Source organism: Aotus nancymaae, unplaced genomic scaffold (genome assembly GCF_030222135.1).
Source record: "Aotus nancymaae isolate 86718 unplaced genomic scaffold, 86718_ANA_hifiasm-v0.15.2.pri h1tg000019l, whole genome shotgun sequence".
Classification (NCBI taxonomy): Eukaryota; Metazoa; Chordata; class Mammalia; order Primates; family Aotidae; genus Aotus; species Aotus nancymaae.
The window spans coordinates 58,073,926-58,098,678 of NW_026988431.1; the positions used below are offsets into that span (position 1 = coordinate 58,073,926).

The 24,753-nt window shown below is 33.4% G+C and overlaps 1 protein-coding gene across 3 annotated transcripts in view; it reads right to left on the bottom strand.

Moving 5' to 3' along the window:
• The window catches only part of ZBBX (zinc finger B-box domain containing), a 115,650-nt gene that overhangs the window by 79,495 nt on the left and 11,402 nt on the right, over positions 1–24,753 (bottom strand). For 2 of the 3 annotated variants that reach the window (XM_021669517.2, XM_064378892.1), the window contains exons 3-7: positions 23,812–23,925; positions 21,445–21,535; positions 16,257–16,305; positions 15,456–15,565; positions 6,898–6,993 (exon numbers count right to left, since the gene is read on the bottom strand). In XM_021669517.2, coding sequence (XP_021525192.2) covers positions 6,898–6,993; positions 15,456–15,565; positions 16,257–16,305; positions 21,445–21,535; positions 23,812–23,925 — 460 coding nt within the window. Of the gene's footprint in view, positions 1–6,897; positions 6,994–15,455; positions 15,566–16,256; positions 16,306–21,444; positions 21,536–23,811; positions 23,926–24,753 lie in introns of those variants that run through there. The other variant, XM_064378893.1, reaches the window with a different exon arrangement.

The following is a 24,753-nucleotide window of genomic DNA, read 5'->3' on the forward strand; positions in this document are numbered from 1 at the left end:
TCCCCTCCCTGTGTCCATATGTTCTCATTGTTCAACACCCACCTATGAGTGAGAACATGTGGTGTTTGATTTTCTGTTCTTCTGTCAGTTTGCTGAAAATGATGGTTTCCAGATTCACCCATGTCCCTCTAAAGGACATAAGCTCATCCTTTTTTATGGCTGCATAGTATTCCATGGTGTATGTGTGCCACATTTTCCCTGTCCAGTCTACCACTGATGGGCATTTGGGTTGGTTCCAGGTCTTTGCTATTGTAAACTGTGCTGCAATGAACATTCGTGTGCATGTGTCCTTATAATAGAACGATTTATAATCCTTTGGATATATACCCAGTAATGGGATTGCTGAGTCAAATGGAATTTCTATTTCTAGGTCCTTGAGGAATCACCACACTGTCTTCCACAATGGCTGAACTAATTTACACTCCCACCAACAGTGTAAAACTGTTCCTATTTCTCCACATCCTCTCCAGCATCTGTTGTCTACAGATATTTTAATGATCGCCATTCTAACTGGTGTGAGATGGTATCTCAATGTAGTTTTGATTTGCATTTCTCTAATGACCAGTGATTCAGGACCTATGCATAGGCAAGGACTTCATGACTAAAACACCAAAAGCATTGACAACAAAATCCAAAATAGACAAATGGGACCTAATTAAACTCCAGAGCTTCTGCACAGAAAAAGAAACAATCATTAGAGTGAATCGGCAAACAACAGAATGGGAAAAAATTTTTGCAATCTACCCATCTGACAAAGGGATAATAGCCAGAATCTACAAAGAACTAAAACAGATTTACAAGAAAAAAACAAAGAAGCCCATTCAAAAGTGGGCAAAGGATATGAACAGACACTTTACAAAAGAAGACATATATGAAGCCAACAAACATATTAAATACAGTTTTAAGTTATTTCAGGAGCTTAATCAAACCACTAAGGGCTCATTCACATTCCTATTCATTAAAAAAATTGATTTATACAGGACAGGTACAATGTAAAGCACTGAGAATACAGTGATGAACAAAACACAGAAAAGTCCTCACAGGCTATCAGAAGATATGATACTCAATAGCAACATAGTTTTTAAAATCTTTTGGTAGAAGAAATGCCAGGTGATAACTATCATTGAAGGGCAATGAACACACACTTGTAGTATAAGGAATATGCACTATTCATATTTAGGAAATAGGTTTAAAATATGACAATACTCAATTGTTCATATAAATTTAAAATATTTTATTTTTCTTAAGTATAACATTAACTAATATTTACAAATATAAAATTCATACTTTTTTTTTCTAAATATTTACATACCTGGACTCTAAAATCATGTGACTTTATGATAATTCCTTTTTGAGGGAATATTTACTTGTCATCCACATATTTCAATCTTATTGGTAACTTTGAAAGAATGAACTGTGGTGCTCATCTCTGCCCCTTCTGTGGTCTCCCATCAAGCTACCACTGATTTTCTTCACAGAACTAGAAAAAACTACTTTAAATTTCATATGGAACCAAAAAAGAAACTGTATAGCCAAGACAATCTTAAGCAAAAAGAACAAAGCTGAAGGCATCATGCTACCTGACTTCAAACTATACTACAAGGCTACAGTAACCAAAACAGCATAGAAATTCTACCTCGGTTATCTTTTCTTTCATTAACACCACCTGCCTTCCCAAGGTTTCTCCTTTTCAGTTAAGAAAATTTTTATTCAAATGAAGAAAACGTATTTACCATAATCTGTTAATGATGTATTTAATCTAACCTCCCTTGTGCATGTCATACTTCACAAATTGAATGCCTTTTGTTTTTCCCTTATCTTCTATTCTCTCTGATTAACCTTTACTCTTCTATCTGATCTTACATTGTTAAAAGGAAATAGGAATGTCTGATGTATTAAGACCTCATTTCTCATCTGAAAATAACTTTTTTTTCAACCCTTAGTGTTGACAATCTTTCTACATGTAGAAGCAAAATTTTCATTCTTAGTAATTGCCTTTCATGCATTTATAATTTATTTTTCAGTTAATTATTTAACACAGGTTGGAAAAGGCAAAGAAACCTGAAGTGTTTTGAATCACTGCCAAGTATAAATTAATCATAAATCAAAAGAAAGGCCCTTTGAAATTACAATGTTAGTCAACATGTAAATATTTACCTTCAATTTTTCAGGGATTTATCTCTTAAGTAAAACAAGATATGCTGGTACAAAATGATCCCTACTGACTGAACTCACAGGACCTACTGGACTGCTGGATAAAGGCTGAAATAGTTTACAACTATCAAATTTGGCTACACTTTATATTAACCACAAATGACAGTGTAGGTTAAAGAACATAAAGTGGAATCACCGTTAGCCTAGAATACTTGCTTTTTATATAGCAATGCTTAATATTTATCTATCAGATGTATTCCCTAACTTCGTAAATTAGGAATAAATTCAGCAGTCAACAAAGTCTCATGACTGTAACAGTTAACAAAATAATAAAAAACTAAAAGCACTACGATTGGTTAACAAGAGCTAAACAGAAAGAGATATCTGCTCATTACCGACCAAATGACCATTAAAGCCAAAGCACGAAAAAAAAAAAAAAGAAAAGAAAACTTAATCCATAGGCAAATGATAAAAGCAAAAAGAGAAAAGAGCAAACTGACTGAAAAAAAGAAGCAGAAGGTTAAACAGAGAATAGAGACAGAAAGAAAACGGCAGATAGCTACAGGGCAATTGATTAAAGTCAGTAAGTGACGACAGAGAATGGACAAGACCAGAATAAGGAGAAAAATGAAGTACTAATCAGAAGAGTGAATCTCTGAGGCGGAATATATCATCATAAACACCTATCAGCTACTTGAGTCCTCTTTCTTATTAAGTGTTATAATAAAGGTGGTCATTATAATGGGCATGTGTCACTCACACAGAGTGAAACTGCTCACTGTGCTTTATTTACGGGAGGGAGTATATAGTACAATTTCAGATCATTTCTTTCAAAAACCATCTATCTAATTTATTTATTATTGTGTACATTTAAAGTATACAAAAATGTAAAACATGATGTTCTGATATGCATGTACATGCACATGACATACATATGCACGTAAAATGATAACGATCATTGAGTATAGTAACGTAGCCATCATCTCACACAGTTGCCTTTTTTAGTACTAAAAGCACCTATATTAAATAGGTGTACTAAAAGCATCTATATTAAATACTTAAAGCACCTATACTAAACAATGGAATATTATTCAGCCTTTAAAAAGAAAATATTGCTATGTTTGACAACATGGATAAACCTGGAGGATATTACAATAAGTGAAATAAGCCAGACACAGAAAGAAAAATACTACATGAGCTCACTTACATGCAGAATCTAAATTTAAAAAAAACTTGCAATTTAAAATTTTTGTGTTATGAATAAATGGACAAATTTACTGTAAGAATTACCTGGAAAAAAAAAAAAGCTGTCTCCTTCAAAGTATTTTATTCCTTAGCAATTCCGTTAAGTGAAATAATGTTATACAAAAAAGACAATAACAGCAATGTAGGTTTAGCTCCTAGCACAGGAGGTCTGTGTATGCTCTTTGCTAAGTGCCAACCTCACAATTCCACTTCCCTAGTAGACGATACACTTCCCAGGACTCTTCCCAGCAAGAGCATCAAGTAGTAACTTTGGTCTCCACAGACAATGGAGCAGCATAGAGGAGTAACATGAACATGGACGAGACATGGTTCTTTATCGTATTTAACTTTAAATTTATATACATAAAAGAACCCCATATTTGAAGAACGCTTTCAAGGATTAATCATCCCTTGCTAAGCTCTTTGATTTGTAAACATATTATGGAATCCATGTATGCTAACTTTTAGAAATAAATATATATTTTATAATTTAAGATTAGACACTTAAATACCATTTTGCTATTTGTAGCTTACCAACCTTCCCCTCCTCAGCAATCAAAACCAGAAAATGTGATGCTGGCAGTATCATAAGTGTTCTTACCAGGAAAGAAGAAAGAGAGAAAGTTAAAAAGAAGGAAGGAAGGAAGGGAGGGAGGGAGGGAGGGATGGAGAGAGGGAGGAAGGGAGGGGAGAGGGGGAGGGGGAGAGAGAGAGAGAGAGGGAGGGAGAGAGAGAGAGAAAGAGAGAAAGAAAGAGAGGAGAGAGAAAGAGAGAGAAGAGAGAAAGAAAGAAAGGAAGGAAGGAGAGAGGGGAAGGGGGAGAGAAAGAAAGAGAGAGAAAAAGAAAGAAAAGGAAAGAAAAAAAGGAAAGAAAGTAGGGAGAGAGAGAGGGAGAGAGGGAAGGAGGAAGGGAGGAAGGAAGGACAATGGTGATGTAATGTGAAGTGATAGAAATATTCATTATCTTGATTTTGGAAATTATTTCATAATGTATATATATATGTCAAAACATGAAATTATATACCTTAATTGTATACATTTTTTACTTGTCAATTATAGCTCAACAAAAATGGGAAGGGAGTGAAGGGTGTCTGTAGATTGTCCAACATGTTCTGTGCAAAAGAACTATGTAACCTCAATGAAGTTGTGCAAAAGTAACAATAAACACACTCCCTCCCATAAATAGAGCACAGTGAACAGTCTGACTATGTGTGAATGATACATGCCCATTATAATGACCACCTTTATTACATCACTTAATAAGAAAGAGGCCTCAAGTAGCTGATATGGTGTTTATGATCATACACACACACACACACACACACACACACACACACATACATATATGTATATGTATATGAAAAAATGTATATAAAAAATGAAGTGTATATTTGGTAGATATTTTCGTATCTACAATAATTACTTTATTCTGTAAACATACAGGATACATACGCTTTAATAATATTAACATAAAACAAAATAATTCTCAATGTTTAGAAAGCATATTCTATGTCATGCTACTTTTAGTAAGTATGATTTGACCAGTGTCATATCTGTGTCTGGATCACCATAAGCCATGTCATGGCAAAGTTTGTCTTTTGAAATTATGTGGGGAGAGGGAGAGGAGAAAAAAGGGAAGGAGAGAGAGAGAGAAGAAGAAAATCAAACTTGGATAAATCTTGAAGCTCAGATACTGAAGAAAAGGAGCCAAGTCTCATTCTTCTTTTTATCTTCTATATCAGCTAGCACAATGCTTAAATTCACTGACTGATAACTCAGAAAATGTGCTGAATAAATTGGCGAATGAAAAATTCCAAATATGAACTCGTCTACAGTAATCGTATTACAGTATTTATCTTCAAAGTAGAAGGCCTTTAGTTAAATTCTGTATTATTGATATATTAACAATTAGACTCACTTCTATATAAATTAATTTTCATTTCTTATAACTATCTGATTGTAATACCATGAGAGAGGGAAGTAGCAAGTTAGATTTTGTTTCAGTTTTTTTCCTCGCTTCATCCTTTCTGTCCAGAGGCTCTAAACCTTGAGTGGTCACTCAAAAGTCACCAAAGTCAAAGTGACTCTGATATCCACAAAAGGTTAAATATACCTAACTAATATTCACCAAACTTTTGTGGATATCATCATTTGGGTCATCAGTACCCTTGATGGCTACTGATACTAATATGTTGGTGTATTTTACTTTTTTATCATTATTTGGGTCATCAGCACCCTTGATGGCTACTGATATATATATATATATGTTGAGGTAACAAACATATAAAGATTGAAATCTACCAGTAATCTTTCTAAATACAGATCTGACTATCTCCATTCCTTCCATTCCTTTGCCTACTGATAACATTAAAACTCTTTCTTTTTCTTTTCTTTCTTTTTTTTCTTTTTTTTGAGACAAACTCTCACTCTGTTGCCCAAGCTGGAGTACAGTAGTGCAATCTGTGCTCACTGCAACCTTCACCTCCCGGGTTCAAGCAATTCTTCCTGTCTCAGCCTCCCCAGTAGCTAGGACTACAGGCATCCACCACCACACCCAGGTAATTTTTATATTTCTTAGTAGAGTTGGGGTTTCACTATGTTGGCCAGGCTGGTCTTGAACTCCTGACCTCATGATTCGCCCACCTCGGCCTCCCTAAGTGCTAGGATTACAGGGATGAGGTACTGTGCCAGGTCTAATATTAAAACTCTTAACTCATTACACAGTATTCCCACTTTTCTCTCCAGGTTCCTAGGAGTAGAATCCTACTATTATTCATCTGTATAAGGTCACTCACTGCATAGCATACACCTTGCCTTCTAGAAGATACTCAATAAACATTTGTTGAATGAATTACTGTAAAATGAAGAAAATCTATGACAAATCAATGCATCATTAACTGTAACTAGTGTAATGCCATGTCTATATCTAACCCTATTTTTAGTTTAAGCATTAGAATCTTAAAGCCACTTGACAGGCTTTGAGTTTAGGCATTTCCAAAATCAATGAATAAAGATAAATAAAAGGTCCTTATCACATGCTCAGAAGGAAAAGTAGAAACCTAAGAGATAAGCTTACCTAAATCATAAAGGAAAAGATGAATAAAGAACTAATTTATAAATAAACTTGAAAACATAAGAGATTTTTATCTAAAAACCATAGAAATATTTTAAATAACCTATGCGTTCATTTGAAACCACAATAGATAAAAACATTGTCTAATTTTTATGTGTCAAGTTCACAGTCAGAATGCATAATCTGAGGACTCTAATTAAGCTGTTTCTGCAACTATATTGAAACAGTTTCAATAGTAAAATAGAATCTAGATTAGTGTTCAATAAAATAATTTTAAGATATATATCAGGATTGTCTGTATATAATATAATTTTAGAAATTGATGTAAATCATCCTGAGTTCTAGATTATTAAACACATTTTAAATGTCTTTATGTGGAAACATTTTATAAACAAACTACAAGTAAATCATTTTAGAAAGTCATACCTGCAAAAGAGTTGTTCTGTGGAGCTTTAGTGCCCCTTTCTGGTGAATTTTAGCAAAGCATCCTGAACAATACTCTTCTCCACATTCAAGGCATACCTAAAAAGATATTTTAAAAAATATTATATAATCTTATAAAAAAGTATGCTTTTTAGAAAGTGTTGCATAAAGATATCATGTTTTTAATTTTTATTTCTCTAATTAAATACCTGTATCATTAGAATTGAGCAGCCTGTCCCCCCAAAAGATAGGACAACTAGTTGTCCCAGTTAAGTCTTAACTCTCTGAGGAAAACTAATTTGTTAATACTAATTATTCTCATATCAAAATTAATGTAGTAGTTTTAACGTAGGTTTTAGGTGTTTATTTTAGATCCATGGATGTATGCATAGTTTTTGAATAAATCATAAAACAACCAATAGCCTCAGGTTAAACTTCTTGACCTGGTAAAAACTAAACAGCATTATATCTCTGGGTGAATACTCCTTCATTTTTATGACTTATTTTATCTTTCTGTATGAATTTACATGACATAATTAGTTTCAAATGATATGCATACTATTTGTCTTCCAAAATCCCTGTACACTTTCCTGAAAGGTACTCCTTTACTGGTGGTTCTCAAAATGTGGTTTAAAAATTTTTCTTACAAGCATCTCCAAAGTAAAAAAAATATATATATATAAGAGAAAAATACTGGCTGGAACTACATTACCATGTCAGTGATGTTAATAACTGATAAAACGATTATGGTCAAGTTTATATTTAACTTCCAAATTACGATGTTAAAATGTAATTTTAAAATTGATGGGCAAGTTAAATAATGTAAAATACTTGTACCTATGATGGTGCCAAGCAAAAGTGAAAGTAAAAAGAAAAGGAAATGGAAATTGGATGTCAGGTTCAAGATGGTGGATTACATGCAGCTGGAGTTTGCCTTTCTATACACAGGAGCCAAAGTATCAAGTAGATATTCACATTTCAAATAGATTGCCTGAGAGAGAACACTGGAATTCTGCAAAGAGATGATAGGAGACACCGAGGGTGAAAAAATGAGAAATAGGGCTTCCTGCATGGGATCACTGGGACCTGGACCCAGGGAAGGAGTAAGTGAAGAACTTCCCATGCTCCACCTTCCTACCATGGACCTCTGTAATCTTAACTATGGAGAGATCTGGGAGCCCCATAGGCCTCCGGACTAGCCTAGGGAGGTGCTGGATATCACACAGAGGAATTGCTAGAAGTTATGTGAAGTCCCATAGGCTTCTGAGTGCTGAGCAGCTGCACCAAGGTGCCATTCTTGGAGCCCATCCCCCAAGTGTCTGAGTCCTGCCCAGAGGCCACTCTGCCACTCTTCCTGCCTGCGGGCCAGGGAGCAAGAGGGGAGTCTGGGTGTTCCCATGCTCTGCCACTACTGCTGCATGACCCAGGCGCATTCAGATTATGCACCCCATGCCTGTCAGTGTTTCCCAAAACTCTCTGCTGGCCTTTCCATTAGAGGACATTCTGCCCTTCCTGGTGACTGGCCCACACACAACCATCCCTGACCCACAAGTGTTCAGCTGGTGACCTGGAATTAGTCCACCCCTCCTTATCACAGCCAGCTAGGGGGAACTATATAGCATCAAATGCCTGCATCAAAAAGATAGAAAGATCTCAAGTTAACAACCTAACATTACATTCCAAGGAACTAGAAAAACGAGAACAAACCAAACCCAAAGCTAGCAGAAAAAGAGAAATAACAAAGATCAGAGAATAAATAAATGAAATTGAGACAGAAAAAAATGTTTAAAAATCAACAAAATGAAAAATTGGGCTTTCAAAAAAAATAAATGAAATTGATTGACCACTAGCTAGATTAAGAAAAATGAGAGAGGATTCAAATATGCACTATCAGACATGATAAAGGTGACATTACAAGTGATACCACAGAAATACAAAAGATCATCAGAGACCACTATGAGCATCTCCACACATAACCTAGAAAACATATAGAAAATGGATAAATTCCTGGAAACGCACAGCCTCTCAAGATAGAAATCCTAACAGACCAATATGAGTAGTAAAGTTGTATCAGTAATAAAAATTCTCCCAAGAACAACAACAATGAAAAGAAGCCCAAGATCAACCAGATTCACAGCAAATTCTACCAGTCATATAAAGAAAAATTGATACCAATACTACTAAAACTATTTCAGAAAAATCAAGGAGGAAATACTCCCTAGTATTCTGAGAAGGCAGTGTAACTCTGATACCAAAGCCAGGCAAGGACACAACACAACTAGAGGCCAATACCACTAGTAAACATAGATACAAAAATTCTCAATAAAAATACTAATGAATCCAACGATACATCAAAGAGATCTACTCTATAATCAAGTGGGTTTCATCCAGGGGATGGAGAATGTTTCAGCATATGCAAACCAATAAATGTGATTTATCACATAAACAGAATTGAAAACAAAATTATATGATATCTCATTAGATGCAGAAAAAGCATCTGATAACATTCAGCATCACTCCATGATAAAAACTCTCAACAAAGTAGGCACAGAAGAAACACTCCACAAAATAATAAAAGTCACAGACAACAAACCCCAGGCAACATTTACTAAACTGGGAAATGTCTAAAACATTCCCCCTAACAAGTAGAAAAAGACAAGGATGCCTGCTTTTACTACTACTATTCAACGTAGTACTGGAATTCCTAGCCAGAACAATCAGGCAAAAGAAAGAAATAAAAGGCATCCAAATTGGAAAAGAGGAAGTCAAATTATTTCTGTTTGCTAATGATTTATCTTATACCTAGAAAACCCTAAAAACTTCTCTGAAAGATTCATCAATGACTAGCTAAAGAAAATACAAAATATGTAGCACGGAATACTACTCCACTGTGTAAAAGAATGATATCATGTCTTTTACAGCAACGTGAATGTAACTGGATGGAGGCCATTATCCTAAGTGAAATAACTCATAAACAGGAAGTCAAATACTGCGTGTTCTTACTTGTAACTGGGAGAGCTAAACAATTGGTGTTAGCTAAACACCCAGCTAAACAGACATTGTAGAAAAATAGACATTGGAGACGCCATACAATGGAAGGGTGGGAAGCGGGTAAGGACTGAAAAATTACATAGTGGTTACAGTGTTCCTATTCAGATGATGGGCACTAAAAGCGCAGACTTCATCACTACACGATATAACCATGTAACGCAACTTCACTTCTACCAACCAAATCTATAATAATAATAATAAATTCTAATGGAACAATGAGATGATATGTTTTATCTCATTTAATCCTCACAACAACCCTATAAGTTTAGACTCATCATTGTATCTCCATAACGAAGGAGAGATAACAACAGAATATGAATGATGAAGAATTTGTCCAGAGACATACAAGCTAATAGTAGTGGGGACAGGAACTCAATCCTACCATGTGGCTCAAAGCTTAAGCTCTTAACCACAGCACACATTACTAATCATTAAATTAATCATTTACAATCAACTACAATAGTAATCAGTTACAGATACTCCTCAACTTACAATGTGGTTACTGCCCAATAAACCCATCATAAATTGAAAACACTGTAAGTTGAAAAGGTATTTAGTACGACTAACCTACTGAGCATCATAACTTAGCCAAGCCTACCTTAAATGTGCTCAAAACACTTACATTAGCCTGTATTTGGGCAAAATCATCTAACACAAAATGTATTTTATAGTAAATTGTTGAGTATCTTGTGTTTCTTTAAGCTTCTTGATCACATGGCTGACTATGAGCTTCCTAGCATCGTATATTACCACATATCAATAGCCTGTGACAATATCAAAATTCAAATTCTGAAGTATGGTTTCTACTGAATATATATTGCTTTCACACATCATAAAGTCAAAAAATTGTTAGTCAAAAATGGTAAGTCAGGGACCATTTGTATTGAAAAACCTTGATAAAATCCACAATAAAATAAAATTCAGTATTTAAAATGAGTACATGATCTGGTATGTGTCAAAATCCAAATATATATTTTTCACATGTGATTAGCTATAACAGGATGGACTTTTTACTTAATCTGAAGAAAAACACTATCCCTAGCATAAAAACTAGTCCTCTCTTTTCATTCTTGTTTTATGAGTTTCATTCTTCTAGAGAAATGATAAAAACATTATCCTAAATCCATAATTTAAGTGTAATATAAACTTTAAAACTATAATTTTACAAATACACATGGTTATATCATTATATTAATATGGATTTTAAAACATATTCTGCATAATTTTTATTTAATATAGCTTGCTAATTTTAAGTGACTTTCTCATAAACATTTGGTACTGTTTTTACACTATAATGCAGAAAACTGAAAATGAGTTTCAGCATATAATTCTAAGCCAAGTATCTGTTAACAGCATACTTTTACTAAAAGTAGCCAAATGAATATTTGTAGACTGGAAGATCAATGCTGGACTTGCAGTATAAGCTTATATGTTTTGTTATGCAAAGATAATATTTGGATTAAAATTGGGTTAAAATGACCTCCAACTGAAAAATCTTTTTAGGCAGTTTGTACAAGTGGCAGAAACATGGTAAAAACGTAAATAAGGACTCCATTCCACCACACATGCTTCTTCAATGATGGAATTCCCAAGTGCAGTTTTAATAAATATCTTGTTAACTTGATGAATGCCAGAGCAGTTGTGCTAAGCTTCAGAATCCATTTGATTTTAATTAAATTATTCACATTTGCCAAATTAATATATAGGAAATGTGGAATTTTTGGGCTTCGTCTTTGCCATCAATATATGTAAATGGATCAGGTCATAAAAAAATGTGCCAACAGCAAAAGCACACCGTTTATTGTCTTCAGTCTGTGTGCTGGACACAATGCTAAATATTTTACATGTATTAACTCATATGTGTGATAACTTTGAGGTACAGATTACTGTTATCCCTAGTAACCTATTTCACAAATGAGGAAACATAAATAGAGAGGGATTAAGTCATTTGCTGAAGGTCACATAACTAATAACAGGTAAACTTGAGTTTCAAACTCCCAAAATACAAGCTCTTAACTCCCATCTTCCATACACAATTTTCCCTGGTGAAGGCCAAGGAAATATATATATATATATATGTCCACATATACACATATGTGGCCTTCAAATATATATATTCACTCTAATTAACCAGTCAGCATAACCATATGCAATGACAGATGCTAAGAACACAAGATAACATCAGAGTTTAACAATATCACGGTCTACTTCATTATATCTGCCTAACTTGAATTTTTAAATAGCTTATTATTATGTTTTGACAACTAACACGGGATATTATTTGTATTTCAAATAAAATATTCTTTCTTAAAATCTTTTTAAAGAATGTTTAGGGCCTAAATTCTGACTCGTCTACACAAGGCTTTTCAGGTAAATCAGCTATTTAATCACTGCATACAATGTCACTCTCATGTGCTTTCTAGCCAAGGCACATGCTGCTTATCCTGTCTACAGTATCCTCCTTACTTTTCCTTCTTTCTTGAAAAACATATCCTTTAATTTCAGGTCAAGCTCTATCTGCTTGTGTCATACTGTTCAAGTTCCATGGCTCAAGTGTTTAACACAGAGTAGGAGTCACAAAAAATATTGACTCCTACCTCCTATATAATTCCTTTTCAGATCCTGAGCAGCAGACCCCAACAATTTAATTCAACCTGTAAGCCCCTTTTAGCTTTCATACTTTTAACTTATGAAATATTAGCATTTTTTTAACAATTTTTACAAATTTCTGCACAGTAATAATTTTTTGAGATTCCTTATTGTCCAACATCATATCAAATAAGAAAACATTGTGATGTAATAAGTATTCTACTACCAAGACCTAGGGTTTTACATTTAATATTGCTATTAGCTCTTTATTAGATGTCCAGCATTCTAAATTGGAGTTCAGTTAAAATTGCCATTAAATAAACCTAATAGTATAGATTTAAGTCAGAAATGATTATGGATAAGTTCTCTAAAACTGTAACATAATATACAAATATTAGTTTACATAATCATTAAATTCTTTGAAGAGGAAACTGCTTTTTACCTATGTGTTATATTTAAAATTGCAAATGACACTGCAGCATCTTCAATGCTAACTGAAAGGAAAATATGTCTAAATTAAGAGAATGTCTATATTATGAAATAGTTTCAAAGAAATAATTCATTACTTAAATATTTGTTGAGTGCCTACCACACTGCAGGCATAATTCTAGGTGGTAGGCACACAGCAGTGAAAAAAACTAAACTCCTACCTTCATGAAGTTTATATTGTAGATAAGTAGAAAATAAACAAATATTATATAGTAAATGATGATCAATATTGCATAGACGAATGAAGTAGGCTACACAAAACTGGACAGTGCAACTCAGCTTTTACCATTTTATAAAGGGCTATCAATGTAGGCAATATTTGAGTTGACATTTATTGATATGAGGAAACTGTGAGAGAACACTATTGGAAAAAATTAATGGCTCAATTTTGAACATGTTAAAATAGTGGTGCCTATTAGACATCCAATAAAGGTGTTAAGTAGGTGGATCAATCCAAAAAATCAGGGGAGAGGTATAAGGTGATGTGTATGTTAGGGAACCATCAATATGGATATGGTCTTTAAAGCCAAGAGAGTGATTGATATTACTGAAGAGTAAGTATAGATGGACAAGATTAGAGGCCAAAGGACTGAGCCTTGTGGCATTCCAACATTAAGAGTTCAATACAGAAAACCAGCAAAGAAGACAGAGAAGAAACAGGTATCAATGTCAAATGCAATCAAGAGATCATGGTGTCCCAGAAGCAACCAACTGAAGAAAGTCATAGATGAGGAGAGGGATACTGTACTGTACTATAAAATACTCCTAATATGTTAAGAACTGAGAATTGACCATTGTGTATGAAAATGTGGAAGTAACTGGTTGACCATGACAAAAACAGTTCCCGGATAGTGGTGGACACCCAAGACTGAATGGAGAGAATTCAAGAGAGAATGGGAATGCAGTAATTCCAATTCTGGGTATATACCAGAAAGAATTGAAAACAGGGTCTTAAAGAGGTCCATAGCAGCATTACTCACAATAGCCAAAAGGGGGAAGCAACTCAAGTGTCCACCAACGGATGAACAGATAAACAAAATGTGGCACATACATACAGAAGAATATTATCCATAAAGAATATTAAGAATAAAGAAATCCTGTCATTCCAAATATGGATAAGCCTTGAGGATATTATGCTAAGTGAAATAAGCCACTAACTAAAAGGCGAATAGTGTATAATCTTACTTATATGAGGTAGAGTAGCCAAATTATCAGAGACAGAAAGTAAAACACTATTTGCTAGGGGTTTGGGGGGAAGCTGGAATGGGGAAATGATTGTTTAATGGGAACAGTGCTTCAGTTTTGCAAGATGAAAACAGTTCTGTGAATGAATGCTGGCGATGGTAGCATAACAATGTTAACCTACTGAATGCTACTAAAGTGTACATTTAAAACGGCTAAGTTGATACATTTTATGTTATGTGTATTTCACCATAATTTTTTAAATGTTCATGAAATTGCTACTAATGAGAAGTGAAAGAGTAGTCATAATTTTCTGTAACTTTTTTATTTCACTTCACAGCTTGTAAGAGAGGAATGTATGTCATTTGTGAGAAAAGAAAAAAGACATACACAAAGTCCATAGCAGCCTTAAACATGATAGCAAAAATACTGACACAACCCAAATGTCATTCGATGTATGCATGGATAAACGATTTGTGTAAAATGGAATACTATTCTGTAATACAAATGAACATATTACTGATAAATTTAATATGGCCGAATCACCATGTAGATCAAAAGAAGTCAAAAATATATACTATATCATTCCATTTACATAAAGTTCAAGATATTACTAAATCTACAGTGTTAAAAATCAGGACAGTAGTTGCCTTGGTGTTGGGGACTGATGGGGAAAATGCATGTGGGGATTTTCTGGGGTACAGGTAATGTTCTAGGTCTTGATAGAGGGGGACACATTAATCAAAAGGCATCTGATTATACATTTAAATCCATCCATTTCATTGTAAATTATTCCTCAGTTTTTAAAAAATAGACAATGGGAAGACAGAATATGATGGCAGCAAGTATAAACAGCTCTTCAGAAGAGTTTTCCAATAATGGGGTGCAGACTTGGAAGTTTTCCAATAATGGGGTGCAGACTTGGAAGTCGAATTTTTGTTGTGGTTTTGGATGGAAGACACTGCAGCATGTTTGTGTGCTAATAAGTATGATTCAAAGGAGAGGTGACAAGGTCTAAGGTGATGTCATTCAACAAGAATGAGAGGATGAGATCCAGAGAAAAAGAACAGGTGTTAGCTGTTCGCAGCAGCATGACCACTCAACCCACAGTAACAGTAATGAAGAAGTATATGGCTACCAAGCAAGTTAAGTTGGGAGAGGTGTATGCGGCCATGTGAAAGATCTATTCTAACTGCTTAATTGTACCTACTATACAGTATATGTATATATACACTATATAATGTACATACTAGTAAAGCAGCTTTGTTCTCACACTGCCCACAAATTTTCCCTTTTATCTTGGGTTTTTCACATTCAGAAGAATTTGCCATTTTATAATTAACTCTTGGTTTCACTGGCTCTGCAAGAAAAAAAAAATGTTAGTCCAGTCATTTAAAAATATAATGTTTAGTTTTCCAATCAATAAATTAATGAAACTATCCACATTTCCCATCTCTGGATCAAACTGAAGCCCACATAGAACAAATTCTAAACATTTATAATTTTATATATTCATAATGCATATATATATGTAAATATATATATTTCTAAATTTTTTCTATCAAATTATATTAATCATGAAACATTAAATGTGTTTATTATCCTCCAGAAAAACACCTTATTTCTTTAGGAATTATTATAAATTCAAATTATGTTTTTGGTTCTGCTATTATTTACTTATTTAAATATAAAGCAATTTTTTATTTTTAAAATTTTTCTATAGTGAAATTTTAATTCGTAATTTTACACTGCTAAATTATCTTCCTTATTAAAACATTACATTAATAAAATTTAAAGAACAGCGCTGTAAAGTCTTACTTTTGCAAACTGCTATTATTATAATCATGTACTAAGTTTACATTTTTTGACACAAAAGCCCCCCAAAATACCCAAATAAAATTTATGTTGAAAATCAATGTGCCATGATTTGGGGGTTTAGAATCTTTATACTGTATGAACAATTCTAAAACTTTAACTTTACATGTAACTAAAATGGAAAAGAAAGGGAATTATGTCTTTATCATTTAATAACATGGTGATAAACTATTTACCTTGAATATGTTCCTTCAGTAATTTTAATTTCACTTTTCCAGCAGAAAACTGTATTAATAAAATAGATACTATTTGTCAGGTACACATTATCTTATTCAAAGAAAGTTTAAGTTACTAACAAAAATATTAGAAAGCTGTAGCCTTTGGTGCACTTTGAACAAAAATTTATTTTTAAAGAATAATATAAAATTAGTAGGAGATCATCATTAAAGCATAAATGTACTGTTTAATTAATCTAATAGAAATTCATAAAAAAGAAAATAAATTTTGAAAATAATATGTAAACCAGTTTTTGAAAACATAAAATTGGCTTTTAAACAAAAACCATTATATGTCATCATGAAATGACTTTAGGAAATTGCTAGTATTCAAATATGGGAAAGGTTTAATAAATCTTTTCTGTTTCTGCTTTTTCTGAGACACACAATCTTAATATTTGTGTAGACTGAATCTAAACTGAATTGTGACTAAGTTATTCTGCTTACATTGCTATAGAAACCCATATTATTATCTTATTTGCCCAATTTAGAGAACTACATGTTTAAGCATCACAGGCTTATCCTTCAAATATATTATTTATAATCTCTGACTGTCCTAAATATTAGCCCAAATAATGAATAAGTAAGATTCACTGCTAGATATTTCAAATTAAACAACACAATATTTGGGGATTTTTATCATTTTAGGAAATAAAATAGACTTGCCAATTGAACATGCTTGCCTTGATCTTATTAAAACCAACACTTAAAGTACCCAAACGAGAATGAAGGATGGTGTGCATTTATATAGACACTGTCAATTCAGACCTAGTTTTCAATTTGCAATTTGCATGCTCAATTGCTCAATTTGTACATGAGAATATGAGAACAATGGCTGCCTGTATATCTATGGCTGTAGCAACTGCAGTCATCTGCAAATGTAGGCCTAATTATTCTCAGTGAATCTAGTGGTTTTGCTTCAAAGGGGCAGTAATTTTTCACATTCTTCAAAGTAACTGCTTAGATGCCATATGCCAAACATAGCAGAAAAGAAAATAAGATTGAAATCATCAATTTTTCTATGAACCACACGTTTATTTTTAAACTGCTAATGTTCTACAAGTTACAGATAATCTAATCCCATCTTTCACAACCAAATTATCCAGTATGATTACCTTAATGATACATCTGAATTGAAACATGATCAGTGTGGTTATAGGCTATCCTGGATGGAATGGATAGACATGCCCAAGCAAAAAGAAACCTATTATTAGGAAAATTGTATAATTTGTTTTTATTATTAATAATATTGTTCTGCTCTATGAATACAGCCATGTTTATTTCAAGTAATTCAAATTGCATAAAAATATTTCAGCGAACAAACTGCTAGTTGCTATTTTTAGACAAATATAAGTTCTTCATAGGTCTGATTTTTATCTGTTTGGCAAAGGGTTGGAGGTGGAATAGGGTTAAACCAAAGATACACATGCTTGCACAAGCACATACATACACATATACACATGTACATATACATATATACATACATGCATATGTATATATACACGTATATAGAAAGATGGATATCTGTATATGTTTGCATATACAAATGTCAGGAACTTACTATACTAAAGCCTATGCCTTATTAACCTACTGACTCCTCCAGCAGTAGGTATTGAAGGGGTGCTATCAGGGGCCAGGAAAGCTTAGTGGATTTACCACACAGGTATATTATCTAAGTCACTGGGGTCAGACTATGCTGTCATCATCAGCCTCCCTGGCATTCACAAATACCTTCAAGCTCCCACCAATGCCTTCATCTGCCACACTGAGCCCAAACTTCTCCCACAAGCAGCCTTTCAAACATTCTCACTGTCAACCCAATTAGCTACTGAAACTTTGCAGTTCTGTACTACTTGTCCTCCCTTCCAAGCTCTCCTGCTATTCCACGGAGTGTCTATTAAACAGTCATTTGTGTATCATGCTTTAAACCTTTCCCAAAAATGTTTCATTCAAAATTTACATCAACTGAAACTCACCTTTACTTAGACACAATCTTCACCAAAGCACTTCCCTCAGGACTTAGCTCCAGAAACTCCCTTTTACACACCAGGAGAGATAAAAATTTTCAATTTGTTCTTTAGTGCTGCTTCCAGAATATTGTTCTGCTATCATTCAGCAAAGTTGCCTCTACTGTAGGTCCCCACCATCCCACTTGCTGCCTGTGTCACTATCTAGGATCTCTTCCACCTGAGCTTCAGCAACCTGCTCAGTATTTCTCTCCATCACATTTCTCCTTGTCAATCTTAGAGACTTCAATGTACATGTTCACCTGACATCCTGGTTTGAAGACCCTCCACATACTGGCTACTGTGAAAATCTAAATGCCTCTTCAGCCATCTCACCATTATGACCGAATCCGGCATATAAGCAGTATTCTGAATAGCCACACCTTCAAAATCTGACTCAAAAAAGTTTTTCAGTGCCAACTTCAGTCAACTTATATCTCCCCTCTGATAACTCCCATATCTATGTACCATTGCGATAAAAATAGCACCGTGGAGTCTCCTCCAAATCTATGCTGAACAACCTCAGTAGGCTCTGTGGCTCTTTGGCAATTCATTTACTCATTCGCTGCTAAACCCCAACCACAGTTCCCACAGTGGCTACTCCAAACCTCTTCATTCCCAAGAACTCAACTTTGTCCAATTTCCCTTCATTCACCTGAGCAAATGATACTGTCTTCAACTGTACTAAGAAAGTTGAGAGCTTCCCATCAAAATGTTTCAGTGTCCTACCTTACCACTAGTCAAAAATAATCTCTAAAATTTATTTTCATTGCCACCTATTTTTTCTTACACCTTTCTTGTCACACACACACACACACACACACACACAAAATGTGTCCTCCTTTCCTTAGTGAACGCCTCTTTAATGAACCACCTCTTCAAAGACCACACCCCCAGCAATGACACCTCTTTCATCTACATTTTTACTCTTTCCTCTACTAGGATGTACGTCTTTCATTGTACAAACTGGCTCACATCATCTTCCCAATTCTAGAAAAGAATATAATAAAGTCTTTCCTTGATTCTGTTAAACCCTCGGCTTTCGTGCTGGCTCCAACAATAGCCTTTACTCACTGCTTCCCACCCTTTTCTTTTCAACCAATTGAAATCTACTCTCCTATTTAATATTGACACAATTATAAAATTTAGGGCTTTTGAATATTTTCATTATCCAGAAATAGACATTTTAATGTGTGTTGTTTAGGTACCACTACAAAGTGGTTTCACATATTTCAAAGAGTTTTTGACATTGCTCAAAAGCTCTTTGAAGTGCTTAGTAGGTATTATTATGCATGTTTGCAAATGTAATAGAGGCTCAAAAAGGTTAAGTGAATGTTAATCTTTATAATCTAATACAGACACTGACATTTGGGGCCAAATAATTCTTTGTTGTGGGGGTTGTCAAGTGCATTGCAGGACGTTAAGCAGCACCCCTGGGCCATACTCACTATACATCTTTAGCAAAAATACACACACACAAACAACAACAACAATATTCCTCTCAATGTTAACAACTGAAAATGTCTACAGACATTGTCAAATGTCTCCTGGGAAGCAATTGCCCCCTTGAGAAACACTGGTCTAAAAAGAGACTCAAAATGTTTTTCACTACACAATATACTGGACAATATTGACTTTATATTTTCTAAAAATGCTGTCCTTTACTTTCGTCCCTATAACATTAAACTACTTCAATTTTACTTCTGCTATTCTTTTTCTTCTCAATCTCTCTTCACTAGAGAGCTGGCAAATTATCTTAGACAAGCCTGAGAGCTTGCATGTCAAATCTTGGCCCTGACTTTAGACCTTGAGTGAGTTATTTGATGTTTTGATATTAAGTTATTTCATCTGTGAAACTGGAATAATAACAGCTTCTTAGGAGTGATATAAGCACTTAATGAGATAAAAAAGGAAAAGAAGCTAAACTGTTGACTGGCGTTAAAACTTACTGAATTTACCGAGTTAATATTAAAGTTCTCTTTGCCAATAAATTCTACACAGTGGCTTTCTTTAAGCTTTATTCTTTATACCCCTCTACTTTTTACACATCTTTTAGGGAGCACATTTATTCTCTTAAATTAAACTTCACATGAAAATTCAAACAAAACTCTAAATCCATATCCTGTACTTTTGTAAGTCCCTTCTTTATGCTATCTCTCTCTTAGTCAATCCAGCCTGTATATCAGTTATATGTTTGACTCCCTCCTCTCCTTTGTTAACTGTTTATTTGGTCCCATATTTTTCTTTATATCTATTTTTCTACCCTTTTAATTTAGCCTCCTTTCATCTTACCTCTAGATTCTTTTAGTAGTCTTACAAATAGCCTGTTTCTAGTGAGATAAGTTTGTTTTAATTTTCAGGTAAGAACTTTTATAATTCATTTTTCCTTAAGATAGGGAATGACACTAGAGAATAAAACTCTTTCTCAAAGCCAAAAACTTTAGACGTGCCAAGTAAGACGTTTGTAGATTCCAACTGATCCAATGAAATTTTAATGATTGGTACGTAAAAAACTAAAGCTGTGTAAGTTAATACTTACAAAGTTACAAATCTTGTACTAAAGAATCCAGAAATAAAACGGTTTTCTTTATGTAAAGATACTTACCAGATTTTCATCTTAAATATAATGTAATATTTTATAGTGCACAGTAAAGGAACAACAATTCTATAGCTGGGAAACTGAAAAGTATTTTTTTCCTTGGGTGTCTTCACACATAGACTCAACAGTATATGAATAATAAATTATTACTCACGCAGAATATAAAATATTAAAAAAATGTGATATAAAAGTAGGAATAAAGTCTCTCATTTGCTATATTAAACCTTTCACCTTAGTTTAGAAGTATCTAGTTGTATTTTACATAATTTTAAACCAGATCCACACTGAATGGAAAACTTCAGTTTGGAATACGGAAAAATTCACAGCAAGTTAAAATTCTGAAATCAACTTGTAACTGAAAAACAAAAACATAACCGAATAATGAAAGTTGCATATAAGCCTACAAAATGTATCAAAAATTGAATATGCAAAGTTGTTAAAATAAGAAGAATAAATTCCTGAGTATAGAAGAAAATGCAAGACCTAAAAAAATTATATCTTCTTGCTTAGCAAATTCAATGAGAATCAGATAGTATCTTCTTACCTTAATAACATTTCCTTTATTTCGTGGCATCATGTATGATTGATTACCCAATTTGCCCACTTTTCCAGATTTCCAGCAATATCCACTTGACCTTTAATATATATAAACAAGACAAAATGTAATTACTAAATACATTTCTGCCTTTAATGAAAAGAAATATAGTTTTCCTGTCTCAGGAAATGGAAATTCAGTTGTTAACATGTAACAAACAAGTAAAAAAATGAAAATGAAATACCAATAATGTCAGAATATCCTCAGTAATTTTAAAATATAGCTTTATCATATTCGTGATATAGGGATTATGTGGGGAAATGAATAAAAGTGAAACGTCCAAACATAAATGAAGAATTCTATTTTCTTGATATTCACAATAACTAAAGATAGCTTTATTGAGTCATAGGAAATTTTACAGGTCTTTATGCAGTTTTAGAAGCTAAGTGTCCACAAATGCAAAGAGGAAAAGCAAACAAACCAATACCCCAAAATATTAAGTAGCTCTAGTAAGCGATGAATTCCTTATTAAAACCTCAAGTGATCTCCCACATTGACACATAACAAAGAAAGTAAACTTTAGCTGTACAGTTTTTAAAACATATTTACTTGAGCCTAGCAAAACGTTTCTGTAATTATCAAGGGGCAGAGTCCAATTATCATAAAAAAAAGACAAAAAGTTTCCCAACATCACACAGAATAAATAATTAAGATTAGAGCACTAGACTTCTATCTTCCTGGCTGGTGAGTAGCAGGTTCTCATTCTGGCTATGACATTTAATATCTGTGTGACCTCAGAAAACAATGTAACTACTCTAAAAACTCAGTCAAGCTTTAAAATGTTAAGAATCATCTAGAAAGTCTTCCATAGCTTAGAAAAACTCACTCTTGAGTGCTGATTCCAGCAACTCTGATTCTCAGATGAGTACCATGATCCATTTAGAAGTCCAAACTAAGTCCAAATTAGTGAAGGTAAAAGAATTGACCACTGGGTTATTAAAAGCAGCAAGACACATAATAAACTTTGTCATCCTGGATAATATACAACATGAGATGCTCTGATTAAACCAATTCTCTGATTATCAGAGGGGGTATGTATATAAGTTATGCACATTTTTCAAAAAATTGGACTCTAAAAATAAAGACTACTGAAAGTATAACGAACACATTTGAACTATTAAAGGTTCAGAAAGTACTTCTAGGTATTTGATGGTCATCACTTTGAGGACTAAACAAAAGTTAATTTAATATACAAACAGTTTGGTGACATTTAGTATCAGCAAAGGGACATGAAACATGCACTCTCATATATTGTAGGAAAAGATTATAAACTTTTGACACCTATTTAAAAGACAATTTCTCAATGTCTATCACAATGTAAAATGCACATAACACATTGACCTAAAATTACAGATGTAGGAATTTATGCCACAAACAACTTTGCATATGTAAGCAAAAATACATGTAGAAGTGTGTCCATGGCAGCATTTATAATCATAACATACTAAAAACATAATAAAGATCTAAAAAAAAGCTATTATATCCACACAAAAAATACTACATAGCCACTAAGAAAATTATGTAGATCAATGCAGTCTGATATAAGAGCACTATGATATATTATGTAAAATAGTAGAATATTAATTAATCCCCATATTTTTTATATGAACTCATTTTAAAAAAAAGGAAAAGACACAATATACACAACAAATATACACACTCAAAACAAACATTCATACACATGTATAAACGTAGATTTGTACAAAGACAAGACATTTGTAAGGAACATTTTTAGCATTAAAAGGAGTGCTAGAAAATGGGCTGGGAGTTATACTAGAGCTAAGAAGAAAGAATTACATATATATATACACACACACACACACATATATACATACACATATATATATATAACAGCATTTATTTTTCAGATCTTCGTTATGTGTGTATATATATATGTGAATTCTTGCCCCCAGAAGTCTTTGAATAAATAAAAATGTCTCCAAACATAAACCGGTGTTTATTTGCTGTTGATGGCAACTATCTGAGAGCAAAAGGTAAAGTGTGCACTGCTGTCATAAACATTCTAGACCATAAATCAATGAGAAGCATAAAGTTAAAAAGAAAAGGAAATAAGAAAGAATAAGACCAAATAAAGTTCAGAAGAAACAAAAGTAATGGTAATTTTAAAAAACAACATGCCTCATCTAAGCGACACAAAAACAAAAAATAGAAGGCCTTTGTTATTGCATGTTCATCAGGAAAAGTCAAAAATTATCCACCCATTAAACACTTTTATTGGAATGACAACAGTATATAAAATAGTTCTTTATATAATTTGGTTAGATTCTTCTAAAATTCTCTAAGAGTTTCACCCACTCTCTTTGTTCCTTTTCTCTGCTTCCTGTGGGTCGGAATTCTTGCAGTTTCTTCTCCATCTCTTGGTTCTCCAACTCTAACTGTACTTTCTCCATTCGCAGTTGGTGAGCATTTCTGAAGACACAGATTTAAATACAGAAAGTTTGGAGTAAGCAAAGAAAACAAGCAAAGGTAAAATAATTTTATATAATATTTTGCTGTTAAATTAGAATCATGAATAATGAATGAAATATTTTACCTATTTCTTTTGTACTTCTCTGAAATCTGGTTTTTAAAGTTAGCATTTGCCTCCCATCAAAATCCTGAAGCAAGTTATCTCTTCAAATCTTAGACTTTTGTTTCAAGCATTACATTGCTAAAGGTTCAAAATTATAATTAACTTCATATATAAGGCATGTTATTATATATGCACAAATACCTATGACATACAAATAGAAAACAAAGAAAAATATTTTCTAATTTTCATATTGTTTTGCCTCCTATGTAGTCAAGTAGTCTGAAGCACAGTATTTAAAAAAATAGACAAAATATTCATTTTGCTGAACTGGTCATCTTGGAAATTTTAAATAAATCTCTACCTTTGTGTCATATATATATATAATGCAGGGGAAAAGGGAGTACCTGTTTGAGACCTATTAAGAAGAAAGCCCCTGTTAATGGTTTTGGTACAGGAGATTCCTGTACAAGTGATTTTTATAATATCTGAAACTCACCAAATTTTGACAAAAGACGTTTTCTTCGTTTTACAAAGTCTGGTTATCAGCATTAGCCACTGACTCTTTCTTTCATAGATCTAACCAAAACTAATTGCCTAGCTTTTGCTATTACAAGTGCAAATCTCTTCCTTCAGCATTACATTAGTGTTTTACTACAACCAAGCAGTGTAGGCACCCATGCATGCCATGGTGTGGAACAAAATCAAGGCATGATGAAGATCAGAAA